Here is a 21,829-nt window from a genome sequence, read left to right as displayed (position 1 = left end):
TTGACAATGACTAGATAAGATTGGCATATTGATCAGGACAAATACAAGATTGTTGTTATACATGCAGTGTATTATATCAATTGGTTAAAGCTTCACGAGTGTGTTGTTCAACAAGTAAATGCTTATTTTTCTTCTCCAAAGTAAATCTCTTTTTTTTTTATTCAAGAAAAATTTCACAATTAGCAGCACACCCATCCAAATAAATAAATAATCATACTGTTTTGTTTCAGCTCATCAAAATATTGTATAGTTCGAAAAATATAAGCAACCAAAAATGTTGTTTGGTGCCTCTCAGGTGATACAATAAGCAGAAGGGAATCCTTGGTATGAATCCGCGAATGCAGCTACGTTCCCTGGACGTGAGAACACCAACTGCATTGTGTATTGTGTCAAAAGGTTATTCACAGTCTCACCGTGGATTACAAGCAAACTAAAGAAGCATACTTGTTTTGTTTCTGGTCTAGTAATGTTATTAACCTGGTAGTTTCCGAGGGTAAGAGTCTTGAAGCCAGCTGCGCAATAATCGAAATAGTATTCCCATGTCCTTATGAATTTATCATCAAATCCAAGAGCCATGATTTGTCTGCACAAAAAAGATAGTTTCTTTTTATGTGAGTATAAACATGATGAAGACAGAAGAGAAAACAGAGGAGATGTTTTTGATAATTTTGTCTTACTTCTGTCTCTCCAAGAAGTTCTTCCTCCACAATCTCAAAGTTTGGTAGTAATGAATCCCAATGTTCTCAACATGTTCAATGCTGTATATTTTTTTCAAGATTTAGATTGATTCAACGAAGAGATTGTGGTGGAGGAAAAAAATAAGGATGAACATGTATATATACCATAGCCTAGAAGAAGAGGACATAGCTGAAGTAACTCTGGCTAAAGAAGGAAGACAGCCACCAGGGAATATGTATTCTTTTATGAAATCTGAACTTAGTCTGTACTCATTGTATCGCTCTTCGGGTATAGATATGAACTGTTATGGTCAATACGTTATAAAAACGATCAAATGGTTATGAAAAACATTTGAGAAATGACCTTTGAAGAGAAATTAGCAAGAACTATTTTACCTGCAAGACGATTAAGCCGTTTTCTGCTAGTGCAGCTTCGCATCGACTGAAAAACATCTCCATGAACTCATGGCCAACCGCTTCTAGCATCTCGCTGAAATGTTCAAAAACGTTATGTCATAAGAAAATTTAATAACTCTTACCAGAGGGAAAAAGAGAGTTTTTTTTTTTCTTACCAAGATATGATTCTGTCATATTTTTGGACATCAGATAATTGGCGATAATCACAGAGCTCAAACTTAATACGATCCTGAAATTTCAGAAGTTGTAGGAGTCAGTCATATCTTAAGAGGAACAGAAGTCAGATCAAGAGATGGATTATGCAAACCTGAAGTCCAGCTTCTTTCACTTTTTCTTCTGCATACTTAAGCTGTTCAATAGATAGCGTAATGCCAGTGTATTTGCATCCAGTTCTTTTCACAACTTCTATGGCCAAAGTTCCCCATCCACATCCAATCTCCAAAACCTCATGGTTCTTCTCTATTCTCGCCTGAAATGTTCCCCTTCGGTTATTCAAGAACAGAGGAAATTTCACAGGTTCTTGTTTCAGATCAAGAAAATGCTTTACCTTGTCAATCAGAAGAGATATTTTTCTCATCTGTGCAGTTTTAAGATCCTCATCGTCTGACTATAAACGTGAGATAATGGCGAAAGGTTCAAGTCAGAATGATAGTAAAGTTACTAAAGAAACAGAAACCATGAAAGTTCTTTAATAAGTCACCTTGAATACTGCAGAGGAGTAGGTCATGGTATCATCCAAGAAGAAACCAAAAAGCTCATTGCTCTGTGAATAAACCCAACAGAGAATTTAGTAATAAACTCAAAGCCAAAAAAGGAAGAAACGTTCATGGAGGTGGAGGTTCAGACTACATACAAGGTCATAGTGACGAGAAATGTTTCTACGAGCTTGTGTTAATGTGTTCTGCCTAGATACATGCTTCAGAAAATACTTTGCTGAAGCTACACCGGCAGTTAGAAACATCGGTGTCCACCATCCCCTGCAAGAGTGTGAAAGCTTAGGAGTGAAAGCTTAGGAGATAAAGTTTGCAGGCAAATCAAAATTCAAAGCTTTTACCTTTTCTTAGTAAGATTTGATTTCGTATCTCTATTAGCAATGAGAATCTGCAGAAAGTTTAATAAATTTAGCACATAAACATTAGAAAATAATAACTCCCAAACTAAAGTATCTATGCTACTACAAGTGTATTACAATGTGTACCATAATCAGATTCAAAAGTCCTGAGTCTTTATCTACGAAAGAGAAATCTCCATTGATATAAGCATCTGCAAGTCCTAAATCCGCTTGTGTCATAACCTAAGAGATGAAACACAAGAATCAAGAATCAAGAAATCAAGAACCAGGTTCTTGAACTATGAAATAATGGAAAAGGATATTCAAACATTTTCATTGTCATATTATATATGTACCTTCCAGTAAAATTGAGGACTGTGAATCTTGAGAATAGATTTCAACGGACAAGTAGATTCTTTCCCTCCGAATGTGAACATAGTTCCTCCTTCTTCAAGTATTCTGTTAAATTCATAGTATGTATTAACTTAACAATGGTTTTAACATAATATTATCTAAAATTGAGGAGATAGGATGAGCCTCACGTTACACAACCAGTCGATATGAATTGTCCCATAAACCTAGTAACGAAAAGCCGAGCCCCTGTTTCTGTCAAGGAAGGGACCATATGCCGCGGGTTGTTTAGAAGAGCGGTTTCTTTCCCTAGCAAACTTCGTGCAGCTGCCATGCCAGCCTGAATAAGACAATTCATAAACCTGTTAGTTATTACAAACATGCAATATGCTGTAAAGAGTAAGGAGCTTTGATCATATAGAATTTTGATCATTGCCTTTAGTCCATCTTCATGAAAACCATAGCCTGAAAGGTGAAATTCAGCTAAAGGTTAGACAATGAAAAAACGGATTTATATGTTTTAGGTTTTCAAAATATATGGTATACCCTGATATGCACCACAGAACCATAGGTTACGTTTGCCCTGAATCTTGTGAAGCTCTTGTGAAGCTGTCCAAGCTGCAACTGAAGGTACAGGGTGACCAGTAGTCCATTTGAGCAATGCTTTCTTTGGGGGATAGTCTGGGTTAAGTGTTACAAAGAATGGTTCACATTTCTCGCCAAGGTTCTGCACCAATAGATCTCATCAATATTTAGCTTCAAGTCATTGCCAAACCTGTGTTTTAAAAATAAGTAGATTGTTTTGTACCTGAAGTATATTGAGCCAGTATGTTACACATACTTTCTTTTCCGTACTTCCTAGGAAGTTCCACGAGCTCCAAGCTGCTTGGTTCCGTGGCATCAAATCAATGTCGTGATGGAGATATATATCGCTGCAATCGATGACAAAATGTTAATGAATTGGTTAACTTTTTTTTTTTTTTTAATAGAAGAGGATAATTAAAGGTGTGAATTTTCTGAACCTGTAAACGTATCGGAAAGCACCAAGAACTCTAGTTTCATCAAATGTGACTTCTTCACCAAGCAATCTCAGAGCATCAGGGGCATGCATAGCCAAGATGCACCTATCGAAAACTTCCTCAGATCCATCTCCACTTGTAACAGTTACAGAACCATTTTCGGATGTAGAAACAGATTTTACATCGCAGCTTGTTCTGATCTTGCATCCTAGTCGCTCCAATTCTGCCCTAACCTGATCCGTAGGTAGCAAGTAAATATATGCCAAACACAACCATATGCACATATCATTGGTTTAGTTTGGAACCTTTGCAACATAAGTCTGAGAACGTCCAGCAATAGTTAGCCATTGTGGCCTCCCAAAGATCTGAAAAAAGGACAAAATTAAGCTAAGAAAAACCAAGAAATAATTAAAAAAAAAAAAGGAGAAAGATGTGAGAAGTTTAATGAACCTGAAGAAGGTGGTGGTTGCAGCAAAATGAAAGAACAGAGTAAGCAGAGAAGTTTAAGACACCATCTGATGGGCACGACCATATCGAACCACATATGGGAACCTACTCCACATAAATATATATAATTAGAGGTAACTCCTAGTCCAAGAAAACTTCAATTAACATTTTGTCTTAACCACTATAAAGAATAAGAACCTCACCAAATAAGCTTTCTGAAACAATTCAGAGTATCCACGAGCATTAAGGAATTCTCCCAAGGTTTCGTTTCGATCAATATCGGGGTTGCCCTCGAGCTCGTCAATGTATTTTAAAACGTCTTCTTTGAATTTAACAATTTCTCTGATCATTTGCCAGAAATATGGATTTAAAACGTTCTTTTTCTGAGAAAACAATCCAGAGACACCGTTGCGGCTTCCCCATTCGCAACCTTTGCCATTGTCAAGGCTCACCGCGAAAGACATGTCTGAAACCTCCATCTCTACTCCAAGTTTCTCAAAGAACTCCATCATGTTTGGATATGTAACCTATCAACATATTTTATGTATGATTAAAATATCCAAAGGTCGAGCTATGAACATTTGAAGATACGGATATGTTCTCACATTTAATTTTCATAACATTTTGAGACTAATTTTGTATAATATGAATAAGTTATTAATGTAGAGAAGATGCTATCTAAGCCCAATAGTGTACACTATGTCACAATCCGATAATTCATAAAAGACTAATTTACCAAAACTAATAAATAACAAATCAAATATTACTGATGAACTGAAGTAGTGTGTGCTTATGAAATTGCTACCTATCTATAAAATGATAATATTCCCAAAGTTTGAAAAGTCACAAGATGGTGCTATTCAATCTATGTCATGTCATAAAATAAAAAGAATCATTAATTCCACATTTGTACAAGAACTTTAAAACTATCATATCAACTAAAATTCGTAGTTGGTCTTTATTTGAACACCATGTAGGGTCGGGATCGTACGAGAACAGTTATTATTTCGTCTATAAATACGTACGTTTGACATTTCTGTAACATTAAACAATAAGTATACGTTTAAGTTTTGACTTATTTAGAAAGAAACTTTTAGATTTGGTCCTAATCATATAGTATAATGTAATCCAAGTTCTGTGTATCCAATTCCAAACGTTTAGAAAGCAAATTAAAACATAAATTTGACAAACTGAAGAAGAAGAAAAAAAACGTACAGTGAACCAAAAAACACAAGACAAGAGGTATGGTCCATCTGTGTGGTATGTGGACCAGTGGACACATAAAGGTAAAAAGCCTCAATTATCATCACACTTTTCACGAAAATAAAGAAAATTCTAGAAAATGTATAAACTTTTTTTTAGATAAAACTATTTATTTCTATATTTTTAATTTTTTGGAGGAAAAAATTGTATTTAGTTCTATGGAAAATTAAAAAAAAAACATGAGCGAAAGGGAAAGGGAAACGTACACGATTAAAGACCATGAAACCAAGGTCCAAGTCAACGCCATCGAAACGCACCGTTCGAGCATGACCTCCCAATGACTCTTCTTTCTCGTACAAGACAATCTCTTCGACTCCTTGGTTCGCAAGTACGTAGGCACTTCCTAATCCACTTATCCCACTCCCTACCACCGCCACTTTCATTTTCTTTTTCTCTTCTTTTCTAATATTTTTTTTGGTAAAGAGAAATGTTCAATTTTGTAGTCCCTGCATTGTAGACAAATAAGTTGCATTTTTTGACCAGATACATCGGATTAGATTCTCAACGGATTTACGCAATAGTAAAATAAAATAAAGAGATTTTTACTATACAAACCAGATATTTTTGATATGTGTACCACTTAAATGTGTGTAAATGCAAAATGCATTAAAGATGAGTACAATGGTAGTAGACTCTAATTTATTAGTGACCTCTCTTTCTTCTACCTTCTCACAAAACCAAGAATTCATCATACTAGTTATTTTAATTTCGTATCACTAGATGCAGCATTGAAGATGAGAATTTCAAGTGGTAGACTTTGAATCTATAGTGACCATTCTTATTCTACCTTCCCCCTATTCATTCATTTCGGAATCTATTATTCATGTATGTATATGCATAAAACACCAATGAAACAAATCTGTTATAAAAGGAAGAGAACTGTAGAGAATATTATTACCTCTTGTTTAGTTTGGAACACAATGGGATTTGGATCTGAACAATGGGGAATTGGATTCAGAGTTGGCTGGAATGAGTCTTAGCTAGAGAGATACGCTCATTCCCGGATATCTTGGAATTCTAAAAACTGAAACTAGGGTGCTTTTTTTAGTTTTAACCTTTTCTTGTTTTTCAGAAAGAGAAAAAAAATGAAGAAAAAATTGGAGTGGGGGGGGGGGGGGGGGGGGGGGAATGAAGGAGGAGGTAGGGATTGAAGAGTAAACGACTATTGGATGAGAGTGTAAAAGGAAACACTTGTGATGAGGAGATAAGCCCAGCCAGCCAGCCACATTGTGTTTTGTGCTTATATGGCAAATCTATATATATATATATAGAGTCCACACAAGTTAAAAAAGCTGTGTTTGGCTCGTTTCCAAATACTCGACGTTTGCGTTTCTCTAATTATCCCGTTTTCTATATTTTTTTTTTTAGTTTTTGTTATAAAACAATCCTTTTAAAAATAATGTTCTTTGGACGTTTCATTATTTGTAGTTTCTTTTTTCAAAAAAGAAAACTATTACTTGTAGCTCCCATGACTGATCTATCGTTTTATCTTCCAATCCACCATTACTATTATATATGTTCAGATTGTTTATCTTCCACGAATCTCGTTTAGCATTTTGAGACTGACTGGAGAGGTTAATAAACAAACTTATTATTCAGAGGTGGTAACAGCACTTGCACAAGCGGATCTTCACAATCACAACGTATGTATTTTATTTTAATACTACACGTGATTTTATAATGGTAATTACGTTCCAGTATTCTAAGATATCTTCATAGTTAAAAAAAAAAAAGATTATTCTAGAGGATTACATTACATTTTTGGCTATAAAAGATATTCCCATTTCAGAAAATGGAAAATATATAAATTAGTCAAGATTGTTTTAATCATATTCCGGGCTTACTATTTTCACACACTGACACACACATGGTAGTTGCGTTGCATGGCCATGGAAGATTCTACTTTTAGATTGGGCCAATTGCAACTTTGCAAGTATATTAAAAATTGAAAGTTAAGTTCTCTACTATAAAAATTAAGGACCATATGCAATTTTAAGACGTGGACTTATTGAAGACCCATTTATCCCACGGGTAACATCTTCCCACGTCACCTAATTTCTCATATGATATTGCAAATTAAATCGTTGACAAAATAAATAAATACATACATCCACTTATTATAAAAAATTAAAATTTTATTGTGGTTGATGACAATAATAATGAATTATTTCTATTTCGATAATGACGATAACGACGAATTGTTAAATTTTCATTAGTAAATGAAAAAGATGGACTGATAAAAATTGGATATAAAAGTTGGCTTGTGGTTAATTAATTGTAATATAAGATATGGGATTAAAAAAAAAAACCGTTTTAGTTTTTTTTATATGTCCAATTGAATCAATCAACCGAGCATATCTAAAATATTTAGGGGGCTTTATTGGTTTATTGATTTATAAATACAAATTAGATTTTTTTCTTTTTAAGATTATTGGTTTTGAAATCAAAGATATAGGAATTTTGAATTAACATGTTTTACTCGTATATTTAGCATAAAACAAGAATTTAAACAAGGCTATACCAACCAGAACCATGTAATAAAGAGAGAGAACGAGGAATACGAAAGGGTTTATGTTAATATAATAAGTTATTTTGTTTAAATCAGTTCTTTTTAAAATCCATCTAAATCACACCTATAGAGGTGAGATTTTATAATCCTTAATTTTAACTAAAATGTATTCAAAATCAATTAGAATCGCTTTCAATATTTCAAAAAAAAAGAATTGTTAACTTTCTAATAACAGTGGATTTGATAAGATTTTTTAAAACTAGTGATTGAATAACATGGGATTATAAATGATTTTGAATGATTTTAATTACCTAAATACCAAGTTCAATAACATAGAATTTGAGTGGATATTTAGAAATCCCTAATTGATTAACATGTGATTCTAATAAAAAATCAAAATCTTCTAAAATGTCTAATTCAATACACCTTCCTTTATGTTTATCTGTGTAACTGTGTTACTTTATATATAAACACATCCAATGTATAACAACAACAACAACTTAAGAAGATAATATCATAAAAATGGCTATCACAAAGAAAATGTTGCTTGTATTTGTTCTAACTACTCTCTTTGTCATGTCTTCAATTCATTGTGATGATATCACTTCTGGTACTAGTTTATTATTTTATAACACTATACTTGTTTATTTTTATGGAGATATATTTGTTTTTAAATGAAATTGAATATGTTGTATGATTATTGTAACATAGGTTTTGGAATAAAGCAAGAGATTAAACAATGCTACCAACGAGACACATGTAAAAAAGAAGGACACGCTGGATGCGAGAGGTTTTGTGTTTATTTTATACATAGTAGAGTATATGGTGAATGTTATGATAACTTATGTTGTTGTATGTCACTGTAACTTATGTTGTTGTATGCCACTGGCAAAATAATCTATTAAAAATTAAGTATTTGCTACTTCCAATTATAGTCATTAGTTTTCAAATTTTTTTGATATCCAACGAATAAATATCACTCAAACAAATCAAAACAAGATAGTTAAAGGATCGCAAAATAAAATTTTAGTACTAAAAGAACTTTAGGGATTTTATATGTTTTGTTGTTGTTATGTTATTGTTTTCTTTAGTATTATACTCCATCTGTTTCAAAATATAAGATGTTTTAGAGAAGTTTTTTGTTTCATAATATAGGATGTTTTCAATTTTCTATGTAACTTTTAGATTAAGTTAGTATTTTATATTATGTAGTATTGTTTCTGATTGGTTGAACTTGTTAAAAGTAAAGATTTCTTAATCTGCGCGTTTTAGCTAAAACATCCTATATTTTAAAACGGAGGGAGTAGTTTTTTTGGTCCTTTTTCTCTACTACTTGAATTTCTCTTGTAACCCATCTGTCACAACTCACAACCACAAACGAAAATAGTACAAAATTTAACATTCATACCAAAAAAACACAAAACACTTGCAGGTAGTAATAATATTAATAACCCTTACACTTGAATTTTTTCTCTCTTGTAAAAAACTTTTATATATAAGAGATAAATATAGCCCATTTAAAGATAATACTTTCATAATTGATAAGTGAGAGAGAGAGAGACAGAGCGTCGAAGAGAAGACAAAAAAATAAATAAAAAAAGTGATTGGATTAGTCAAAAAAAAAATGGAAGCGGCGAAGAAACAGAGTGTTACAAATAAGCTTCTCGCCGTGAAAGCAGCTTCCGGCAAGACTTATACCCAATTAGCGGAGGAGACTGGTCTCACCAACGTCTACGTAGCTCAGCTTCTCCGTCGTCAAGCCCAGCTCAAACCCGATACAGTCCAGAAGCTCAAGGATGCTTTGCCATCTCTGACTGATGACCTCATCGGAGATATGATGTCTCCGCCGTGGAGATCCTATGATCCTAATCTCATCCAAGAACCAACCATCTACAGGTTTGCTCTGTAAATTTTACATCTTTTTCTCTTTTTAAGGATTAGTTTTTTTATTTTTGATTTTTTTTATTTAGGTTGAATGAAGCAGTGATGCATTTTGGTGAGAGTATTAAGGAAATTATCAATGAAGATTTTGGTGACGGCATGTAAGTTTCTATCTTCTTTAGTATATATACAAGTCTTGAATCGTTGCTTAAAGAATCATTTTTTAGTAGTAGAATCCTTTGTGCTCCATTTGTGTTATATGTTGAAATGATTGATTTGAAAGTTTCTTGATTTATATGGCTTGTGTGTTCTATCTTCTTTGTAAAGTCTGAGTTTTGATCGTTGCTACTTGCTTAAAGGGTCATTGTTTTAGTAGATTCCTCTTGCTCCATTTTGTTCATATGTTGAGACTTGAGATGATTGAATTGAATTGATTTATCGGCATGTATGTATATGTTCTTTGTAAAATCTGAGTTTTGATCGTTGCTTGAAGGGTCACTGTTTGGTAGTTACCTTTGTGCTTGTTCATATGTTGAGAGGATTGAACTGAAAGATTCTTGATTTATTATGGCTGGTGTGTTCATTTATGTAGAGTTATGATCACATAGAACCTTGTAAGTGGATGAACTTTACTTTGTTTAATACTTTGAGCTGAACTAGCACGCACTGAAAATGGATATTGCTTTAAGGAGAAGCTAGAAATGTCGACTAAATTATTAGATTTGTCGCAGAACATGTTGAAAAGGATATATTGGCATTCCTCTCTCTGTTTGAGATACGATTGATTCCTAGTTGGCTTTTGTGTTGGCCAAATTTTGTATGTGAGAGTGATCTATCTATATTTTCATGTCTATTAAAGCTGAGTCGTTGTTACTTTGTGTGTGTATTTGTTTAGCATGTCGGCGATAGACTTCTATTGTTCTGTGGACAAAATTAAAGGAGTAGATGGTAACAATCGTGTGGTCGTGACACTTGATGGGAAGTATCTTTCACATTCCGAACAGGTTAGTGTTAATGCTTCTTTCAATATAAGTGTTCAGAATGTGTGAATGATTTGAGATCATTTTTGTTACAGAAGACGGAGAATATGGTTTCAAGGCTTAATCTCAAGGGAAGTACAAGCGAATGATATAAATGTAAAGAAGCCTTTAAGCATTGTATCATTATAATGCGTAGGGTGTTTGTTTATATGTACTCTATAGCCTCCAGGTTAAAGCTGTTTCAGGTTGAATAACAGTGCATTAATAAAAACAAGAAAACATTTTCTATCTTTGTCTTAAACATTGTACTCATGCTTGATATCGATTGAATAAAGTTTCTGGCAGTCTTATGGACCCGAGATGTAACCATGTCACAGAGATCTTGAATAACATCATAGTACTCAAACTTGGACAGTAGTAAGGTTTTTGCAACGGAAGTGGCCATAACACTTCAAGTAAATGTTCACACACATTACAGGTTATGATCTTTTGCTTTATAATGGTCTGGACAGTAAGAGATTGTTAGTACAGATTGGATAAGCAATCATGAAAGCAGAATGTCCTGATAACTTATGCTCCGGGAAACAAGAAATGGTAGTAGTACTTCAGATTGGAAACTATTTCATCTATTGTTGTTTTTTTCTGAGTTAAAGGAGAGCTGCGGAATGGATCATCATCACCGAATGCAGCTACGTTCCCTGGACGTGAGAAAACTATCTGCAATATCGCAGAAATGCATTTGGTTAATCAAAGTCAAATCTTAAAATGAGACTGAGGTAAGAAACAAGGTTATTTTTCTAGTTAATGCTCCAGTGTTTGTGTTACCTGGTAGTTCCTAAGTGTAAGTATCTTGAAACCAGCTGCACAGTAGTCGAAATAGTACTCCCATGTCCTTATGAATTTATCGTTGAATCCAAGATCCATGACTTGTTTGTGCAGATAATAGTTACTTTTCTTGAACAAATGAACAAACATACTGAGTCCTGAAAAGGAAAGGTTTCTAAAGTTTATCTTACTTTTGTCTCTCTAAGAAGTTCTTCCTCCAGCACCTCAACGTGTGGTAGTAATGAATCCCAAAGTTCTCTCTAAAAAATGTATTACAATTTAAAGCAATTCGTCTTACTAATGAGCTGTGAAATTGTTTAGAGACATGTTTCAAATTGTTTCCAAAGTATTTGCATCAACTGTAAGCAGATACATTAGTATTCAACCTTTATTGGGTTGGTCATTATAATTATTTTTTCTTTTATTATGTCAATTTGTTTTAAAAATGTTTTTCAACCTTTATTGGATTGATCATAAACTCATTGCAATCAAAAAAATTTGTTTCTAATCTTATTTCTCTTATGACAATGTCATCAATTATTAATTTGTGATATATTTTCCGAGTCACCAATTTTAGTGGTTAAATTAAGTATGCCAAAGTAAAAGTAAACTGAAAAATACAATTGGTTTAATGTGTTCATAAAGTTATTTTATAAGTAGTATGAAGAGCATATTTTAATAGTAAAAATACGTTTAGGGTGTAAAAACATATTTTTAGTGGTAAAAAGTATTGTAAAATTTTACATGGATATAAATAAGATATGGTTTGATCGATGATATTTATGTAAAACATTTTGTGAAAAATATTGTGGAACCATATTTTAGGTGGACATTGTGAAATCAGGTTTTTGAGATTTGACAATAATAATAATAATGGTTAATATTTTTGCAAAATTTTTGGTGATTAATAATTTAACCTTAGTAGATTATTGTAATAATTGTTACAATAAATTTAAAATACTATAAATACAAATTGATGTATTAGGGAAAAAACAAATAAATTATTTTCTTTTTAAATAAAAATTTATATATTTACTTATATGTTTTACTTATAACAAAAAATTAATATATATTTTGTTATATTTATTTTAAACTAATTTATTGAAATTTTATAAATCCGCATATTGAAGTTTTATAGAGAGTTGAAACGACCCGGCCCATTTTTTTGTTTTTAATATTATATTAGACTAGTGGTCACATACTCACTAAAAACATAACTACAATTAAATCAAAAACAGCATAAATAACTAATAACAAATAAATCAATAACATTTATCCAACAATACCAATAACATAAACCAAGTCATAGAACAATGAACCAACAATCTAAACAACCGTTCTAGACTACTATATTCCATTCTAGCAACCTAACAACATCATAGAACAAACAACCAAGCTTCTAGAACATCCTCTTTTTCATTGCCTTGATTCCACGATCATACTTTCCCTTTACCTCCTACATCACAAACACAAATTGAGATGTATGAGTATTGTCATAAACACTATAAGCACTCAGTGAGGTAATCGTCCCATCTACTGGGCTATACAAACAAGCAACTGAGAATCCAATGTCAAACAACCAACAAACAAACATAAACAAACTAGGAAAACAAGAATTCAGCCGTCTGCTGAAAGGGTTGGTGTCGTCCGACACCCTCCTAGTGTCGATCGACACAGACACTTGGTGTCGACCGACACTGCCTCTTAGTGTCGATCAATACTGCTCCTTGGTTTTGACCGACACTGCCTCCAATGTCGACCGACACTGATCCTTGGTGTCGACCGACACCGCCTACTGGTATCGACCGACACCCTCATCGATCCGGAAACTCTAGCACTGACACCTGCCAAGTCTTTGTGCCGTCAAAATTCTTGGTGTCAACCAACACCCACCTAGTATTTACAGAAACAATATCAATAGAAAACAACACATATAGATTCTCCTAATCCATATTACCTATCAAAAATCCATATTAACCATCCAATTCCTTTAGATGAGCACCATAACATCTACTTATCTTAGATTAGGGACGAATCTGGGCAAGGAACAACATTACAAAACCAATGGTGCTTCCTTTCCCTCCTCCAAAAACATATACAACACATCTCAGCCTCTTTCCTTCTCCTGTCCAACCCCAAACCATCTCCTTTGTCCCTCCTTCCAAGAGAGATAACCACAACTCTCTCTTCTCCTCCAAGGGCAGGAAATGGCAGGGAGAGGAACCCGTAACACGAAGAGGACATTCCCCTTTTATATGAGAGGCTTATGGTTCCTCCAAACCACTAAACCACAAAACCGGAGAATGAACCAAACCGACAACCTCAAAACAATATGGTGTCGAGCGACACCCCCTTGGTGTTGGTCGACACCAACCCCCGAAACTGGAACTCGGTTTACGGGTGTTATAATTCTCCCCCACCAACAAAGATTCGTCCTCGAATCCCGCGATATCGTTTATCCTCCAAGGACCCCCGTGCAACCGTCTTCACGGCCTGCACATTCTCTGACCAGACTGAACACCTTCACCCTAGGTTTTCTGTGCAACTGTCGCAACAGCCCGCACACCCGCGTGACCCAACGGTCCACATAACCTTGATCCCACTGGTCAGCACAACCCAAAACACGAGATCACTCCCGACCTCTGAGGTCTACTTCCAGTCACTATGCGCATAACCACGTTCTAGACATTGTTTGCTCCCTCACTCATACATTCTCAGGTCGCAACCTTCAAACTACACCGCCTGCACTCTCAGACCGTCATCCTCGAGCCATACCGTCTCACTCTCAGATTGTCATCCTTGAGATCTCAGTACCAGGGGAACTACTCATCCCCTCCGTGGAACTAATCATCCACTAGGAGAACTAATCATCTCCTCTGCCGCTCTCAGGGTCGCAACCTGTCAAGCCCGCGGTGCACTAGGGGAACTAATCATCCCCTCAGGAGAACTAATCATCTCCTTAGGAGAACTAATCATCTCCCCAGGAGAACTAATCATCTCCTCATGAGGAAACAAGTCCTAACGTCAATAAGCATCTCCCGACCGGAACTACCTCCCGTGGTTTGCGTAAAACATCGCAATGTCTTACCAACCACCATATTCCCTCACCAGAATATCACCACCACCATGACCACTCTTCAGGCCAACTCTAAAACATCTCAACCATTTGGGTGTTTACACACGCCCTTTCCGAAAATAGACAAATTCTAACTATTCATAGAACTTTCTATTTGTTTGCAACCGCACTTTCCATAAATAGGTAAGCTTTAACTATTCATAAAACTTGCTATTTTTAGAACCCGCATATTCTTTAGCACCGTGACATCACCAATCAAAAATCTTTGAGAACTGATCATCTCATATGTGACCACTCTTTCAGGTCAACCACACAACATTCCCGTCACTCCGGCATTTTACATCCCCTTTCCCAAAAATAGACAAGTCCTAACTATTTATAGAACTTTCCATTTTTAAAAACTTTCTATTTATGGAAACTTTCCATTTTCATAATCGCATAATCATTCAACCCACTATACATCAGGATTCCATAAGAACTAATCATCTTATCAATCCTCTCCCACCAGCATTGTCAAAAAAATTGCAATACGGTCCACTGGGCCTGAGCAACCTGCTGCCACACTCACAACACCTGTTGAAGTGGCACCCACACTAGCCACACTCTCATACACCCTCTTAACCTGCATACAAATTCCTGACCTACTATCTCGTGGCACTCCAAGCCACTCCAATGAAGTAAGTTCCCGACTTAACTTCTCGAACACCGAACAATTTCTTTCCTATTTGATCACTTCTGGATCAAATATCTCAACAACATCTCTGTGTTTTTTCCGTAGACCTTACCACGTCTAAATGACGTAGACAAGTCTATAACCATTATAGAGTTTGTCCTAGAACCATTTACGCTCTTATACTTAACTGAAACGACCGCACCCGGATTTCCAATCCATATTACCTATCACAAATCCATATTAACCATCCCAATCCTCTAGATGAGCACCATAATATCTACTTATCTTGGATTAGGGACGAATCTGGGCAAGTAACAACACTACACAACCAATGGTGCTTCCCTTCCCTCCTCCAAAAACATATACAACACATCTCAGCTTCTTTCCTTCTCCCGTCCAACCCCAAACCATCTCCTTTGTCCCTCCTTCCAAGAGAGATAACCACAACTCTCTCTTCTCCTCCAAGGGCAGGAAACGGCAGGGAGAGGAACCCGTAACACGAAGAGGACATTCTCCTTTTATATGAGAGGCTTAGGGTTCCTCCAAACCACTAAACCACACAAAACCGGAGAATGAACCAAACCGATAACCTCAAAACAATATGGTGTCGAGCGGCACCCCCTTGGTTTGGTCGACACCAACCCCCGAAACTGGAACTTCGTTCACGGGCGTTACAAATTTTAGTGAGTAATTTTATATTTTTACATGTAATTTTATTTTAAGTTTTTTGATATATGTTGTTTTGTCGTATAAGGTATTGTATTTTATTAATATTGTTTCATATATTTTTTTAATTGTGTATTTTATATTTATATATGAAAGTTTTGTGATTATAACAAATTATTGGTAAGATTGTGGACTATAATGTAAATAGAAAATATTTTAGAAATAAATTTGAGGATGTATCATTGGAGTAAGTCACCCTCAAACCCTTATTTTGAAGGTGAACTCACCTTAAAATGAAGGCAATGTTGTATTTTATTAAAATTTGAAGGGTTTTTGAATTTCAACAGACCCTTAAACCTTCAAATTTTAAGGGTTTGAATAGTGAGCCTTCAAATTTGAGGGTGCACTATTGACACCCTCAAATTTTTTTACAAATTTTATTTTAGTCCTTGTAATGTATATATATTACAAATAATTCTATCAAATTCAGTTGTTATATATATATATATATATATAAATTCAAACACACAAAATTAAAATTAAAATTATTGATACATAAAAGACATATCATTTACAAAATATTTTTCTTACAACAATAATGCAATAATTAATCATATATGGGAGCACTATGAAAATAGTTATATTGAGTAATTTTATACTTTTACATGTAATTTTATTTTATGTTTTTTGAAAATTACATATTATTTTATTTTATCATATATTTTGAAAATTACATTTTATGCTAATGCTGTTTATGTGTGTTTTATTATTATATATGTAATTTATATTATCATGTAAATATTATTATGTAATATTGCTTTGTGTTGTATAATATAAAGAATGTATGTTATAGATTTATTTATGATTTTTTATCATTATTAGTGACTTTTGGAAATAATTTAAGAACTATATTGCAAATTAATTAGTTTTTAAAGATTTTTTCTTTGAGAATTCATTGTTGGAGCAAACCAACCTCAAATCTTTATTTTGAGGATTTTCTTCCTTCAAAATAAGGCCTCAAGGGCTCTTCCCGGCGGTAACACGTTCAACCGCCGGACTCACCACCGTCGGGTACCTAATGTCAAGTACCTTTTATTTTAGAACTTTTTAATTTCTATAGTTTTTTTAAAAAAATTACTTTCACAATGTCAAAATATTATCAATATACTTGACATATGTTGTGATTACGTGAATTACTAACTTTGATAACTAAGGTTTATATTATAATATATAACTATTAAGACATTGAGTATTCTATAGTGTAAAGTGCAAAAGTTGTTCTTAAACCAATTTAAATATCGAGATATTATGAACCATATATATATGTAAGTTGCAACATATTTTAAATTAAAATCAGAACTACAAAAAAATGATTTCTCATATTTGTATGTTCAATCGGTTTATAAATATTGATGCATAAACACTAAATATTTGTGTACTTCTTCTTGACATGATTTCATAATATTTAATAAAAACATACCAATATATATATATGTTCTTTGATTAGTGTTCTTCCAATTCATCTCATGATTTGAAACCGGTAAACATCTAATTTTTTTTTTTTTGAGATTTTATAGATCTCTTTATATTTTTCTTCAATTTGTTACCCAAATAACCTCTTCTGAAATGGATTAACCATTCTATCCTTTATATTTCATTTGTAAATTACCAAAATCTCTCTCAAATCCACTCTTTTGAAAGAAATGATGGTGATCAAAATATTGCGTGGAGTGATGTAGGAAAAACATGAAAGTTTATATATACTCGCTCTAATAGTTTTTTTTTTACCACTCGCTCTAATAGTTAATATTGTTGGAAAATAAATAAAATCTATTTAAATAATTTATTTGATATCTATAAATTATTTTCTATGATGTATAAAAAATATTATATCACGAAATAGTTAATTACAGAAATAAGTAATTATTGTGACAAATTTTATGATCTCTAATAAAATTTACAAAAAAATAAGTTGAGGATAATGATAGAAGAGATTTTCAATAACTATGTCATTGCGGAAAAATATGTAGTCAAAGTAATTTGACGATATAAGTAAGATATAATGATATTCATGACTTTACTTATGTGGATGAATGTAAAAAACATTATTTTTTTTAAAAACAAAGCAATGAAGGAATTGAACATGTTTGACAGATTAATAGTTTTTGCAAAATATGATATATTTTAAATACATCTAAATATATATAATAGATATTAATAGATAATTTTTTGTTTGTTTAAAAAAATAGTAAATTTATGAGACATAAAATAAGCAAGAACAAATTTTTACATAAATTTTTTACTTTTAATAACCAAATTAAGAAATATATTTTCATATGCTGGCAAAACAAAGGATTCAACCAAGAATATGAAGGTAACTTTGTGTTTATCTCTCTGTTCAATTTTCATAGCTTTTGCAAGTCTGATGAACCTAAATCCCCACCATTTCAGGTTAACTCAGAGCAGGATGTTATGCCAATAGCAAAAATAAGCTTGCACCCAGATAATCTTGCGGATCACATTCCGGTTAGTATGATTCATTATTCTTTGATTGAGGTTTATTTTATTTATGAGTTCAAGTTTGAATCTTTATGGATGTATTGTGAATTTAAGTACTTTGCTTGAGTTGGTTCATAGGCTTATAAGGTTTAGTTTTTGTTTCTCCCTGATGGGATAGGTTTCATAGATGTTTATGTTGTCTGTAGTGAAATGAAAATGATTATAGTCTACTCTGCGTAGATGCTGTTCTGACTCATATGTTTGTTTGATTTTTTTTCAGGGGAATGGATCTGGAGTTCATTATCGGACTTCAACTCTGTACCAAGAAAAGCTGATGAGTAACTTGGGACGGTATAATTCCAAACTTTTTTCTGTGTTTGAGAATAGTCAGTTATATGTCAATTCGTACTTTTGTTTATGTTTGAGTCTGTAGTTTCTGTCTCTCTAAAAACTACGTGATTCTCTTTTTCCAAAAACAGATGTGCAAGGGATGCTAAAGTTGATTCTCATACGTGGAACATGCAGCCAGCATTAGAAACTACACCAGCTGATTCGTTTGCTAATGATTTTTCTTAACCCGCCTCTTCACCCATTCTCCGACGTTTTTCCTCTTTCGCTCTACACGTCGCTCGTTAATTGTTTTCCTAATTGTGTGTAAAAGTTTTTATTTTCGTCAAAGATACTAAATAAGATTTGACCTACATAAGCTTTTTATGTATAAAGGTTTCCCAATATTCTAACTTCACTGATGTCACTGCACTTAACCATATTTTGATTTTAGGTCTTGTTAATGTTTTGCATCATATAGAAGTGATTCCTTAGGTTTTATAGCCATTTCTGTCCAAATATGCACTTAATGTTTAGAAGCATGCGTTGCATATATTTGTGCATTTGGAATATTATTAGGTGTTATGGAGCTTTAAAAGGCTAAGGAAGGACTTGGTGTTATTTCTGGAGCTAAATAAGAGGAATAGAAACATCAAGAACGTAAAAGAAAGCACTCGACCACACCACTCGATCAAGCACACAGTCGAGCACTCGGTCGGATTCATAACAAGCCCCTCAAAGATCGATTCGGATGAAAATCTTACGTATAGATTCAGCTTCAGAATTCTTCATAACAGTTGTAGGAAATCGAATTACCTTTTTAATGCCGGTTGTCTCAGGTCAATCGGAGTTGTCATTCAAGAGTTATCCCTATTTTACTGAACATATATCATCCCGGATCGAAGACTGGAACAACAATATTTTTATTTCTCTATTTTTAGAGTAATTTTTTTTGGTCAGTATGGCGCCATATTTGGTCAGTCCATTAGCCAAATCTTCGTAAAGAACGAGACTCGATCCCTAGTGTGATGGTGTATGTGCTAAGTGGACTGATATATTATGGTTTTTAGGTGTTTTTAGCATGATATAAATTTTATTTATAGAGTCTTTTTGATGATTTTAGAGTATTTTTGAGTCTTTATAGGATTTAGCATGGATGTGAGCATAATCAAGCATTGAGGCTGAAGCTGCAAAGTTGGGAGACGAATTCAGAGAAGGAATCGACTGATGCAAATGATAGTGTCGATCGATGCAGAGCCAAAGAAGAAATCAGAAGTTTTCCCAAAAGTTTTGAAGATTTACAAAGCTACCCCAAAGTTTTCCAGATTTACATCATTAGTCCCTGAACGTGTTTTAGGAATATAAATAAGATTTTTATGGTCATTGTTTAGACCTAAGCTTTATTTTTCCCTGCAACTTTTAAGAGAAAATTCTGAGAGATTTTAAAGAGCTTTTGAAGAGAAGAATCAAGACTCTTTCAGAGAAGATTCAGAACTCCTTTACTTCTTCTTTAATCTCTTTCTTAATGCAATTTATTTAGAAGATGTTTTGCTTTTCATTGATCATGTCTAAGTAGATCTCTTGTTAGGTTCAGGATTTTTCACAGGGTTTTTATGGTTTATTATATATGTTATTATTTAGGATTCATTATCTTCTGTGATCTTCATCTTTGGTTTTTCTTAATGCTAGATCTTTGATTAGTCATCTGGATTTAAATCTTATGATTATTGATTGATATGAGAATATAACTGATTTTCCTGATAAAACCTTTGATTAGCAAAATTACTTCTTGCAAAGAGATTTGATTTAGTAATTTTGTGAACAATCTAAACTTGTTTTCAAAGCTGGTTTTTAACTTGAATTTTGCAAAAAGATTTGGATTTTCTGGTTTTAAAATTAGATAATATTTGCAGTGATAACTAATTTATTGTACAATAGAGTTTAGAGTTCTAGATCTGTTTTTAATTGATTGAATTATTGATTGATTTAATATTCTAAAAATTTCTAAGAATTTCCCTAGACCTAGCGTTTTTAATTCCTGAATTTACAACACTTTTATTTTCTGTTTTTGCATTGTTTTTAATTTAATATTTTGGTTTAGCATAATTAAAAGATTAATAAGTCTATTATGTGATCTAGAGTCTTGTGGATTCGATCCCTAAATACTACAGTGATCTCTTCATTTGAAAGAGTAGTTGTAGGGTAAATTCGAGCATATCATCAACTTTTGAAATAATAGTTGTTACAACGAAACAAGTAAACCCCGTACCAAACTAAAAATTAACCAACTTCTCTTACACTAAGTACCTTATGCTTTCACAACCAAATAAATTACACCAAAAAAAGATTAAAATCTCTCATCACAAAAGACACGAATCAACCAAGTCGGGTGACCCGATGCTACATAAGATTGTAACCGGCAATCAATATTGACAATTTTAGGTGTGGTACTCGCTTATCTGTTTTGCTAACGAACCTTCTAACACCAATCTTCCATTCTTAATAAACTTCATTGTCTTAAGAGTTGCTACAGCTTAGAACCTGAATAAAGGCCATGCATTTGGTCTTAAGACTGCACCTACCAATTCTGAATCTTCTGCGAAGAAAAGACGGTTTAACTTGTGATTGCACATGCTTACTATCGCCTAGATTAGGCTTAAAATTATATTTTTGCCTCATTTCTTGACCTGATATTATTAGAGAAATCTCTTATGCTATGAGGTTTCTTGACCTCATTTCCCTTCCACTTCCTCTTTGTCCATGAGGTTTCAACATTACACTTAAGTGGAGAGAGGTCTTAGCTAGGCTTGAATGATTCCTACTTCATTGTTAGATGAAGAGTCCTGTTGTCTTAATTAAGTGTGGTTTGATAAGCAATGGAAGAGTGATAACATTTTAGCCACCATTTTTTTTAGGGGTCAAACTAGACAAGCCTCAGTTGAGATAAAAAGCGACCATTACCAGCAATCCTTCTTCTGCACTTGCAGTCAATAGATTTAACACTTTTCATATCCCAAAATGTGGCTTGGAACTCATCACGGGTAGCCAAAGTTTATTCTTCAGTACCAAAAGGCATGCAACCCACACCCACACATACCGTTTGTCCATGGTAAATACTAAATACACTACACAGCATCCGCACTTTCAAATGACGCCCCTCCTTGCAAC

General features: G+C 33.6%; 2 protein-coding genes across 3 annotated transcripts; one reads left to right on the top strand and one right to left on the bottom strand.

Annotated features, from left to right (window-relative positions):
* Positions 1 to 125: 125 nt before the first annotated feature.
* Positions 126 to 6,581, bottom strand: LOC104746847 (uncharacterized). The gene is made up of 23 exons (XM_010468385.3): positions 6,124 to 6,581; positions 5,432 to 5,671; positions 4,166 to 4,489; positions 3,966 to 4,067; positions 3,821 to 3,880; positions 3,519 to 3,748; positions 3,305 to 3,428; positions 3,043 to 3,223; positions 2,933 to 2,961; positions 2,688 to 2,836; positions 2,502 to 2,604; positions 2,293 to 2,388; positions 2,149 to 2,195; positions 1,948 to 2,071; positions 1,795 to 1,857; positions 1,642 to 1,701; positions 1,402 to 1,563; positions 1,250 to 1,323; positions 1,074 to 1,167; positions 843 to 979; positions 678 to 758; positions 478 to 583; positions 126 to 372 (listed from the first exon to the last, which is right to left on the bottom strand). The coding sequence occupies exons 2-23, from the start codon at positions 5,606 to 5,608 to the stop codon at positions 292 to 294; spliced, it is 2,604 nt and encodes an 867-aa protein (XP_010466687.2). The 5' UTR covers positions 5,609 to 5,671; positions 6,124 to 6,581; the 3' UTR covers positions 126 to 291.
* Positions 6,582 to 9,093: 2,512 nt separating this feature from the next.
* Positions 9,094 to 10,954, top strand: LOC104746848 (cyanate hydratase). 2 transcript variants are annotated; one of them, XM_010468386.3, is made up of 4 exons: positions 9,094 to 9,630; positions 9,705 to 9,776; positions 10,511 to 10,619; positions 10,691 to 10,954. In XM_010468386.3, the coding sequence occupies exons 1-4, from the start codon at positions 9,359 to 9,361 to the stop codon at positions 10,742 to 10,744; spliced, it is 507 nt and encodes a 168-aa protein (XP_010466688.1). In that variant the 5' UTR covers positions 9,094 to 9,358; the 3' UTR covers positions 10,745 to 10,954. The 2 variants fall into 2 exon arrangements, with proteins under 2 accessions (XP_010466688.1, XP_010466689.1); XM_010468387.3 differs by having other exon boundaries at positions 9,262 to 9,630; positions 10,694 to 10,954.
* Positions 10,955 to 21,829: the final 10,875 nt, after the last annotated feature.

Source organism: Camelina sativa, chromosome 15 (genome assembly GCF_030686135.1).
Source record: "Camelina sativa cultivar CO46 ecotype springtype chromosome 15, ASM3068613v1".
Classification (NCBI taxonomy): domain Eukaryota; kingdom Viridiplantae; phylum Streptophyta; class Magnoliopsida; order Brassicales; family Brassicaceae; genus Camelina; species Camelina sativa.
This window is presented reverse-complemented; position numbering and strand designations above follow the sequence as displayed.